A 12,157-nucleotide genomic window follows, 5' to 3' on the forward strand; every position below is an offset into this window, starting at 1 on the left:
TCAAGGATGATATGGTACATGATTCCCAGAGATGCTGTTAAAGGACAGGTTTCGGTACTTCTTTGAATGATCTTATATCAAACAAGAAGCTATAAATAACTTTTACTCTTCTTATTAATTCAGTTATTGAGGTTAGTTTTGCTTTTATTTTACCTTTGAGACTTTTATTCGTAATTTTTTTAGTCTTTACGTACTTTTGTACACTGTAGACGGTCGAGCGAAAATCTCGACCTAAATGTCTGCATTCTATTTTTTGCTGACTGGACTTATCCTCGTTTTTTCTTCTTAACATTTGTTTTTTAATTAATCTGTACAAAACACGTGATTGAATCTCGATTTCTAGGGCTATACTGAACAAAAGGTCAAGATGGTTGAGTCGCATTTTGCATCTAGATGATGATAGCCCCACCCTCCCCCCAAAAAATACTTTTAGCTGCAATCCATCTGGGACCAAACAAAAGCAAGGAGTATTCAAGCATGTAAAGGGGGTCACAGAAAAGGATTTAAAGGAAACAAGAAACCGATAGGAAGGAGCATAGATAAAAGCTCTGAATTATAATACATAAGGAGTATGAAGCATAAAGTAAGAGTATAAAGTATAGAAAGCATAATTAGGAAGGTGTAAAGAGAGAGGCTTTGAATAGATAAGATTGGAGGAGGAGCATGTGTAGCTGTGTTAGCCTCAGTTGGCTTGGCGCTGCACTAAGTTGTCAGAAGGAGTAGTAGTAGAGAAGTGCATACAGCAGTTTTGGTCTCATGCCTCTTAGTGCTGTAATTATTTCTTGTGGTAAACATTTCAGAGGAGAAGAATTCTGCTAAAGACACGACAACTGCGAGAAACATATCAACTACGAGAAAGAGCTACATATTTAAAACATGTTGATTAAATGTGACATCAAAAAGCACTTAGACGCATTACGTACAATATGCTTACGAGGGATGGCGTCATAACATCTAACCGCCAGGACCATTAACGTCAGGACATCGACAAAATCCGTCATAACATCGACAAAAATATCCATCAGAACCACTAACCGTCATAACATCTAAAATCTTAAAAGTTTAGTTTTTTGAGGTTTAGGGAGGAAAAGGTACCTATGTTAGGTTAGACTACGTATTTAATATATGCTATGTTTTACCCCCATCCCCCTGATGCGCAAATATATAGCCGAAATTTGTTTTTAAACTATTATATACTTATTACTATTATATGAAGTTATAAATTTTTGTCGATGTTATGACGGTTAGATGTGATGACGTTTAGTGCTTGTGACGGCTAGTCGAAATGGTAGCACCCTGCTTACGAAACATTTCTCATTGTAAATACTGCACATGAATATCATAGTACAAAATACAAACAGAAATATAAATGGAGTAAAATTAATTATAATTATTATTAGAGCAAATTAGAAGTTTAGAACCCAATAACTAGCTACTGTTTTCATATTTTAAATGTATTAAGAAGAGGAAAAAAAATCTTTCATTCCACTTTTCATTCCTTATTTACGCTGAGAATCAAAGCGGTATTTTGCACACCTTGCGGAAAATTCGAGCATAGGAATCAAAAGCAAAAAAAAGCAATAGTATTATGACAAATTTAGGGTCATATTTACTGACATCATTTTAGAAACACTAAGTTGATTATTTAACTCCCCTTCCTAATTGATCAACAAGAATATTTAAATTATTCAAAATGTAAATTCAATGGACTATCACAAGCATGCACTTGACTCCCCCCAAAAGCCACACTTTTCTCATTCATCATCAACGTTTTCAATCAGCAAATCTCAACGAAATCACAAAAATTTCGATGTACCCTAACCAAACAGCAACAAATGCAACTGCCAGAAGGTATCTTAAATACGAAGGGGAGAGCCAACACTGAAGGGAAAAGATACATAGTGAAATAGATAAGGAAAATAAATGAGTAAATAGAGAAGATAATAGAAAGAAGTAAGGAAATATACCTGTAAAGACGTTTTAACTACAGGTTTAGTTCATGGCATAAACAAAAATCCAACTTACATTTAGGCAATATTAAAGAAAAAAATTACAACTCAAGACATTGAATGAATCCTGTTAATGAACTTTCTCATAGAGATCTAGTGAATGACGCGGAAATTGTTTGTGACCTGAAAGTAATTATTTTGTTCGTTATAAATACGTTTGTTTTAATTGTACGCTTTGGTTTATCCAATGATAATGACCACTGGTATATTTGGTAAAAAAAAATCCAGATTTTTTGTATTCGTTTCCACTGTCTAAAAAACCGCTTATCACCGTTTGAACTTTTATTAATAAAAAAAAAAAAAAAAAATAAATAAAAAAAAAAAAAACAAAAAACTGGTCTGGTGAATTTCTTGAAAAATAAATTGAGAAATCATAACCACATAATCTAATCTTACAAAGCATGATACATTTTTGTGCCAATATTTTTCTGACTGTAGTTCCATTTCTCCAGGTGTAAAGGTATACCCAGAAGTTATACTTTCTCTTCGTTCTTTTTTTCCAGTAAACGAAGGGAAATTGAAATCATAAAAAAAGAAAATTGAAATGAATGAAGATCCCTTACAAAGCTTTCGAAACCAAAAAAAATATAAGTAAAACGCTTAAATCGTCTCCTTACTCTACCTCTCGGATGAGATTTGGTCAATCTAAAAAAATCTGTTACCGTCAACAGCTCCAAGAATCTTATTTTCGCTTATCTATATTTCTTTTAAATGACAAATATGCTCTTAGTGTTTGAATATGACGATTTGGTCGGCATATTAGCTAGTTAAGTAGTTTTATTTTTACAGGAAACTTAGTTTAATTGAATATTTCACTCATTTATTTTACTAACCATTGATTTTTTTTTAATTTAATTACAAAAAATAGTAGGCCTAGAATTACTTACATCAGCGCCGTAGTCCAACTCCAGGGGGTACATTCTATCAGGTAACTTGACAAAGTTATGTCTATCGCTCCATTCATTGCCACTTTTCTCAGCATACAATCTTTCAAAATGCTGCTTGGCTTCGAAGACTGAATCCATTTCCTCAACCTTGTTGCCACCAATTGTGGTTCCAATTCTTCCCCATGAACGGAAGACCCAATACTTTCCACCTAAAGGAGAAAAGAAGGTAAAATCTGACATTATTGCCAAAAAAGAAAACCTGATGAGGTAAGTTATGATAATAGTTTGATAGCCCACAACAACCAAATATTAAAAAAAAATTTTAAAATAAATTTTCAGATAAAAAAAGAATTAACATTGGACACTGATTAAGGAATGGTAGCTCTTATCCATTACCATTCTTAAGATAAGAAGTAAAAAGTAGTAACGAAAACAAAACTTATGGTAATTTCGGAAGAGCTGAAAATAAATTTTCAGATAAAAAAAAGAATCAACATTGGACACTGATTAAGGAATGGTAGCTGTTTATCCATTACCATTCTTAAGATAAGAAGTAAAAAGTAGTAACGAAAACAAAACTTATGGTAATTTCGGAAGAGCTGAAAAACCTATCGATACATGTGTATCGACATAAAAAGCATACCGTTGGAATTAAAAAGCATAACCGTTATCGTATCAGAAAGGATATATTGCCCAAGTAAATCGATATTTCTAGATTTAAAAAACCGAGTAAGCCAATATTCACTAGGCCATCTTTTGTGCATTTTTATGATCCACATAACGGATTTTCTAAATCACCTTAGATTAATATATTGCCTCATTAAATACTTAATCGTTTTGATCGACTGAGTATGTGATAATCCCTGAATTTAATCTTCATTGAAACCCTTTGAATTATATAAGGTCAATTAAAATTCATATCGTTAAAAGGGATCTTACATTTAAATTTCAACCCCAAGATTGGCTAACTACAGGACCGACCTTGAGTGCTACACCCCCCCTCCCCCATTTTTAAAAATCCAAGTGTTTTAACTTAAGGACTTTGAATAGAATATCCCTAGAGTCCTAATATAACTTGATCTCTGTCGTTTTGTGTTCATGCCCAAAGGCTAGGGCAAGCAAGCCAGGAAAAAAAAAAAGCGCAATGGAAATCCTAGAATTTCAGAATAAAATTGAAACGCTGAATCCCGGAGTGGGGGTGTGTTTTCATTAAAAATTAAAATAAAAATGTTTTTCTTGAATAAAGAAAATTTTTTTTTTTGTTTCTTTGTCGAAAAGAGCCTTGCCCCAACTCTATATTTTCAAGAATTAGTGCCCCACCACTGAATACGAGGTTTTTTCATGGTCGCAAGTAATGAAATTTTTTGCATTGTCGCATCTATGTTGTTTTGTATTCATGCCTGATAACTAGAGCAAGCGACTGTGCAAAAAGGAAAAAAGTCCTTTAAGAAAAGCAGGACCTTGGCAATGGGGTTGCATTTTCATTAAAAAACTGAGAAAAAAATGCTACTAAAAAAAAAAAATATTTTTCTAAAAAAAAAATTGTATCTTCATCGAAAAGATCCTCTCCCCCCCCCCCCTAAATTTTCCCCTCCACTGAATGCAAAGTTTGCCATTGTCACTAGTATCCGCAACTTCCTCAATGATTACATAACTTGCAAAGCCACTGGTCTCATTGGAAAAATTTCAGAGAAAGCAAGCATAGAAGTTGCAACAGAAATATGTTGAACTTACCTTTGTCACTTTGAAGCACCTGAAGCTTATAAAATGAGTTTTTATCTCTTTGTATATCAACCTGACCTAGAACGGCACTGTATAAGGTCCCATCTTTATCTTTGTAGACATGTGCAATGCTGTCTAATCCAGATTCAGGATCAACGACACCTCCTCCTTTCAGGTGAAGACGAACTCTCTCATTTTCTTTAGAGTACTTTGCTGAAAACAAAAGGTAGGGTGATCTTATGCGTATCATAAAGTACTAGTAGAAGAAAACGGTTCAAAATTATTTTTTTAAAGATATCAAAATGCTGTTCAATTGACATCTGCAATTAAATATTTGTTGACTTTGATCAAAGCATAATATTGGCCATTCGTTCAAATGTAAACAAGTAACTTGAAAAAACGATATTCACAACTTTTACATAACTTATTTTGATCTCAGAGGGTCGTTGGACCCTAATAAATGCAGTTCGTCTTGCTAAGAACTGTGGGAAGGGGGAACCAATTTTGCTCAAATAGAGACTTTGATGTTTGGCAAGCCACTTTGCAAATATCGAAAGAAAGTTAGTAAAATCGTTTGCAATTACTATCACGTGATATCGAACCTAATGAAACCAATGACTTTATTCTAGGTCTATTTTTAAGGATTTAGAGATAATATTGAAAATTTTAGCAACGTTTTCACGATTTTTGAACAGAATATGCAGCGTAATTCAGGTGTTTTACCTAAATATTGGCGAGAGGCACTAAATTTTCTTGCTCTAATGCAGGAGTGAGGCATCTTACATATCACTTTACGTCTCGTATTATCGAATTGATCTTCCAACGTAATTTAAAAAATTTGAGTTAATTACTACAACTAATAATAACATATAACAGTAGCAAGCCGTTCGAAACTAATACAGCTGTGCATGCTCCTTACCAGTCTGTTCAATGCCTCACTCTTTCCTCCCTCAAATAAAAGTCATAATTCCTTTAAGTTCTTTTCTTATGACCTGTTCCCACCAAATCCAAGGATATACTGATAGCAGCATCTGGATTACCAAAATCACGACCTATGGTAGACTTCATCGGTAAAAAATGACCAAACAATTTCAGCCATTCTTTGCTTATAGCCTTATACAGTCGGAAGGAACCAAATTTCCTGAACGCTTACTGTATGATACATAGTCACTCCAACGGGAAACCTAGGATCATCCTTGAACAATTCCTCTGGAAAACAGCACAACTTCTTCAAGTTTTTGGGGCATGCACGCTTCAACGCCATATTTGAAAGCAACGTTTACCACAGCTTATAGCGTTATTAATTAATAATTAATTAATTGCGTTATTAATGTCTTAATTATTAATTAAATTCATTAATTCAATAAACATTAGTTAATTAACCAAAACAGTAATTAATTCTAGGATTGGTCTTCCTATCTGTGTTGCCACTTATACCGCATTTTGCGGTATAATACCGCAATTTCGAGAGAAATGCCGCACATTTTTCTGATAATACCGCATACCGCAATTATACCGCGAAATGACTGATCAGCGCATTTATGCTGCGAAATGACTTTTATGACTGAATTTATCCTAAGTAATGTCACCGTACGGGAAAAGGGACAAATGTTTCCTCTCTATTTCTAATGACATATGGCTGGATAGGTTACTGCGGAACTCGCGAAAATTCAAACTAGTAATTAACGTGCTTCCAAGAGCAAATATTTTACATATCAGTCAGGTGCCAGAATGAAAGCAATTTTCAACCATTGGTATGGTAAAGGTGTACAGACACTGCAAAGCAGAGCGAATACTATAGTAGAATTGAGTAAATAAGTAGTCCTGGGCTATCCTATCTTGCTTCTTTTGGGAATTACCTTTCCACTTTTACAGCCCAACAGACTGAACAGTATACAGTAAAAGAAGTTAAAGCTTATTAACAAAGAAATAAAGTTTCTTTGCTTTGGGGCGAGGGAAGGAATAAAAATATGCTGAACAATTAAAAACCGAATCATACTGAGGATTTTTTAAAGCAAGTAGATAATATGCTTTCTCGAAAAGTTAAAAATTGTAGAAAGGCATCACTACAAATTTTATTATTCATTACATTAATTTTTTTGAAAGCGTAGTTGTTCAGCGTTCAGCGTAGTTGATTTCCAGATAGAAAATATGTTTTTGAGGAGGACAGTCCCCCAGGGTATATAAGGTTTTTATAGAAGGCGTTGTCGTAGAAACTTCAAAACAGGCTCATTAGATTGGGAATTCAAAGGGCTAATTCCCTTTTTAATAGTTGAAAGTGATTAGAGGGCAACTAGCCCCCACATCCATCATTCCCCCAAACGCATCCAATCAGAATTTTGAGATAGCCATTTTGTTCAGCGTGGGATAGTTGATTTCCAGATAGAAAATATGTTTTTTAGGAGGACGCTTCCCCAGAGGACGCTCCCCCACAACCCTCAAAGCAAGGGTTTTAAGTTATGCCCTGGGGGCCAATAAGGATTTATAAGAAGGCGTTGTCGTAGGAACTTCAACACAGGCTCATTCGATTGGAAATTCAAAGGGCTAGTTCCCTTATTAATAGTCGAAAGTGATTGGAGGGGAACTAGCCCCTCCCCCACGCCCATCAGTCCCCCAAACCTATCCAATCAAAATTTTGATATAGCCATTTTGTTCAGCGGAGTTGATTCCCAGATAGAAAATATGTTTTTGAGGAGGACACTCCCCAACAACCCTCAGGGCAAGGGTTTTAAGTTATGTGGGGTATTTAAGGTTTTTATAGAAGGCGCTGTCATAGAAACTTCAAAGGGGGCTCATTTGATTGGAAATTCAAAGGGCTAGTGCCCTTTTTGATAGTCAAAACTGATTGGAGGGCAACTACCCCCCCCTACGTCCATCATTCACCCAAACACATCCAATCAAAATTTTGAGATAGTCATTTTGTTTAGCGTAGGCTAGTTGATTTCCAGATAGAAAATATGTTTTTGAGAAGGACACTCCCCCACAACTCTCAGGGCAAGGGTTTTAAGTTATGCCCTGGGCACATATAAGGTTTTTATAGAAGGCGTTGTCGTAGAAATTTCAAAAAAGGCTCATTCGATTGGAAATTCAAAGAGCTAGTGCCCTTTTTTAATAGTTGAAAGTGATTGGAGGGCAACTAGCCCCCCACGCCCATCATTCCCCCAAATGCATCCAATCAGAATTTTGAGATAGCCATTTTGTTCAGCGTAGGCTAGTTGATTTCCAGATAGAAAATATGCTTTTTAGGAGGACACTCCCCCAGAGGACACTCCCGCACAACCCTCAGGGCAAGGGTTTTAAGTTATGCCCTGGGGGCATATAAGGATTTATAAGAAGGCGTTGTCGTAGAAACTTCAAAACAGGGTCATTCGATTGGAAATTCAAAGGGCTTGGCCCTTTTTAATAGTCGAAAGTGATTAGTAATATTTTTTGTTGTTGTTGTTGTTTAGACCAGGGCACTTCGTATCGGAAGAGTTGTCGTGGGAACTTCGAAAGGGGCTCATTCGATTGAAAATAGAAAGGGCTGAGGCCCTTTTTAATAGTCTAAAGTGATTGGAGGGCAACTAATCCCCCTTCCACTCCTACCCTCCCATTGGACCATTATGTTTAAAAACTAAACGTTGCCTTAAGATTAAATCAAAATGCACTGTGATAATGCTAATTCCCAATAAGGAATCTCAGCAGTATCCCAAAAACGACTGAGGGTATTATGTTCAAACTTTCGAGGGTACTTCTGTTCTTAAGATTTAACCAAATCAAAATAGTGTAAGTGTATCCAAGCTATCAAAGAAAGGAAACAGATTTTTTTTTGTGAATGGTATCAAGTTTTCCATTTCAGGTCAAGTAGAGGAGGTATGAAACTAAGTTAAACATTACTATTTGTGTCCATATTTTTAAAATGGTGTATGTTGTTAAAAATTGCTGAAAATTTTTCTCCAGCATACAAATAGCAGGCCAAACTATGAAGTCTTAAAAAACGAAAAGATTTAAAGTGTTATTTTCTTTTTCCCTGAAAAGACTATGTCAATATATAACGAACAGAAAATAATTTAAAATTTTTTTTCCAAAAAACAAGTTTTTCAAAGAAAAGTAAAGTACTCAATTCAACAAAAAATGAGCAAAAATAAAATCAAATAATCTACCAAGCTCGAAACTACCACAAATCAGCATCGATAAATAAATGAAACCCAAAACGAACAGAAATTACAATAAATAAGCGATTCAAACTCAAAACGAGCAGAGATTAACATAAGTTGGCCTCAAAACCCCTATACTTTCTCCATGTCAGAACAAAATTTACACTTTACTGAAAAAAAAATACAAATGAATGTGAATTGTAAATTTAATTTGCAAATACTAATATTTATTAGTAGAAACCTTAATATTATTTGAATTACCAAAGTTATGAAACTAAAAACATTTATATGTTTTCAGTAAAGTGCAAATTATGTTCTGGGTTTCATTTCTGTTCGTAATTTCTGTTCGTTTTGGGTTTCATTTATTTATCGATGCTGATTTGTGGTAGTTTCGCGCTTGGTAGATTATTTGATTTTATTTTTGCTAATTTTTTGTTTAATGGAGTTCTTTACTTTTCTTTGAAAAACTTATTTTTTGGAAAGTTTTTTTAATTATTTGCTTTTAAAAAGCAAGTTTTTTTGTTGAAACTAGTGACAACGTATTTGCATTACTGGTATCAAAATATACCATGAATTGTGCCATGTTTCGGTAGAAAGGATACCGCAAAAACACCACTATTATCATCGACCGACACCGCTTTTTGGTATCGGTCAAGTGGCAACACTGCTTCCTATCTAAATTCAGTTCGAAAAACATACCTCACATTGGCTACTCTACATTTCTTCCTTCACTATATCTAAGTTCAGTACTAATCATACATCCTAAGTGAAGAATCAACTCACTAAGTGAAGAAGCAAATTTTATCGGTAAAAAAAAGGTTTTTTTTTATCTTTATTTGTTCATAATTTAAGCATTTTAGTCTTCTAACACAAATTCTTGAAGCTAACCACCTAATCCTAGACTTTAAAAACCTCGAAATTCAAGCAGTTTGATAGAACTCTTACCTAAGATACTTCAACCGTCTCCGTAATATAGCCCTATGAGTGTTACATACCCATAAAGAAAGAAAAACGAGCAAAAGGTTTTTAAAGGCCAAATGAAAATATTGAAAAAACACAACAAAGTGAATATTTCGAGAGGACAAACGCCTCTCTTCAGCGCGAAACGAAAATGTATCTAAGGAAATATTCGCTTTGTTGTTTTTTTTCAGTATTTTCATTTGGCCTTTAAAAACCCCATTTCTGCTCGTTTTTCTTTCTTTATGTGATGTCAGGCCGATGTGGTTTAAGAAATTATCTTTATTACATACCCATTTAAACCCAGGTTCTTCCTTTGTCTTTGTTGCGTTTCCTGTGACGGAATTCGTGAAGTAATCCGTACAAATAGGAAGGAAGGACAACCCTGCTTAATGCCTAATTCCCCACTAAACAAAAACTAACCTTGCTGTCCCCCTTAACATCAACAATATTACTTTCGTGCACAACCCCAAACACTTTTAAGTATCTGGTGTACTAAATGATAATGATAAGACCTCCAATAAAATTTTTGTATCAGCTGAATTAAGCATCTGTTTATTGTCTATAGAATTCCTGATACTTTACGTCCTTCTTAGTTATTGATCTAAGCCTGAATTTTAATAATTTTGCTAAACTTAGATCCCTTACCATAGCATACCATAGATCCCTTTAACATACTTACCTAGTACACTTAATAAGGACAAGACGACGAACTTATTTTCTTAATCTAAGATTAACCTATAATAAATATCCTTCTTCCTATAACCACTGTTTTTTTTTTTTTTTTTTTTTTTTTTTTTTCGTCTACGGAATCCATTAGTCCAGCCAGTACCAACATATTAAGTAATTTATTTCCTACTGAAATCAAGCTAGTATCTCTAGAAACAACATATTTGTTTTTATTCCCTTTTCTAATAAAAAGGTACTGTTTAAGCTGCTCTTAAATCCCTAGCCACTCCGATTTACCGAAATCATATTCAATTCTTTCAGCATTCTATCTCTAGCTTCATATACCTAAAATAAAATAAATAAATAATAGCATACGATAAAGAACAGCAGATTTACTAATTTGATTCTTTTAGTACCTTTTCTAACTTTTCCTTAGTAAATAAATGAATCTTCTCACTTCTACTACTAACAACTCACCACAGCACCAAGCCGCGTGAGGCCAACACAGCTACGCACGCTCCTCCTCCATCCCAATCTACGCAAAGCCTCCCTCTTTACACTCTCCCAGGAAGTTCCTATTTCTCTTAAATCTTTCTTTATGACATCTTCCCGCCTCAACCGCGGACGACCTGCTTTCCGTTAGGCCTAGACGGTTGGCCGAAATGGACAATCTTCGGCAATCTGTCATCCTTCATCCACAGAACACGCCCTAGCCATCTCAACCCTTCTCTCATTATAGCCCTAGAAAGCGGGATTGAACCACACTTTCCGTATACGGTCAGTCAGCCGAGTATCCATAACAATCCATGGACTTCTTCTTCAAGGACTTCCCCTTCTCTCATTATAGCCCTAGAAAGCGGGATTGAACCACACTTTTCGTACAGCCTACCGTTTGAAATACGGTCAGTCAGCCGAGTATCCACCACAATCCATGAACTTCTTCTTTCTTCTTTCAGCCTTGAAGTTTTTCGTTAATACTCCTAGCTGCTTTTGCAACCTTCGTTCCACCATCGTCTGCTACTTCACATACTATTTCCTTAAAATAGTTCTATCCCTGCAATGACAGCACTCCTGCATATCTTAGTCTCTTGTATCAATCCTGTCAGCCTGTCAGTTCAATAATGAAAATGTTTTTTTTTTGTCATGACCCAAGTAAGCTTTCTTGGGTCATGACCCAAGGAAGTGGACGTGCGCTGGGTTGAGAATTCTTTGTCCAATGGGCACGAGTTCGATCCCTGGCGTGACCAGTTATTTGGTTTGGGATGCGGGTCAGTGGTGTGACTCTGTAAGCTTAGCCAGAGTCGACCCAGCTCTAAATGGGTACCTGGAGAAATCTGGAGAAGGTAAGCAGGAAGGATGTGCGAAAGCACAGGATGGCTGGCCTCCAGCCCCCCATTGCACTTCCTGGCTGAAGGGCCACGAAACGGAGATCAGCACCGCCAGTTTGGATCTTAAGGGTCTATTACCGTCATACTTACTTTTTTTTACTTACAAGTAAGCTTTTGCAATAAATATATATCTATCTATCTAACTATCCTAACATACTAGATGACACCATACCACCATGCGACAGCCATGTCAGTTTTGGACCAGACATCGCATTAGTTAATCTAATACTATAAACAAACAATAATTTTATATATGTATATCTATTTATTTATCTGTGAATTTTTTCTCGAAAACAATACTAATATTTTTTTCCCCTGAAAATTGGGTTACTATAATTTTTCAGCGTGAAAAAAAAAAAAAAAAAATCTAGATAGGTTATAAATTAGGC

General features: G+C 35.2%; 1 protein-coding gene across 1 annotated transcript in view; it reads right to left on the bottom strand.

The window, feature by feature from the left end:
• Positions 1-12,157, bottom strand: part of Parp1 (Poly-(ADP-ribose) polymerase) — a 142,362-nt gene that overhangs the window by 22,285 nt on the left and 107,920 nt on the right. Inside the window, exons 10-11 of the mRNA XM_089090451.1 lie at positions 4,631-4,831; positions 2,897-3,105 (exon numbers count right to left, since the gene is read on the bottom strand). Of these exons, the coding sequence (XP_088946577.1) occupies positions 2,897-3,105; positions 4,631-4,831 (410 nt within the window). The remainder of the gene's footprint in view (positions 1-2,896; positions 3,106-4,630; positions 4,832-12,157) is intronic.

Source organism: Artemia sp. Qi Xiang Cuo, chromosome 6 (genome assembly GCF_049724085.1).
Source record: "Artemia sp. Qi Xiang Cuo chromosome 6, ASM4972408v1, whole genome shotgun sequence".
In the NCBI taxonomy this organism is placed as follows: Eukaryota; Metazoa; Arthropoda; class Branchiopoda; order Anostraca; family Artemiidae; genus Artemia; species Artemia sp. Qi Xiang Cuo.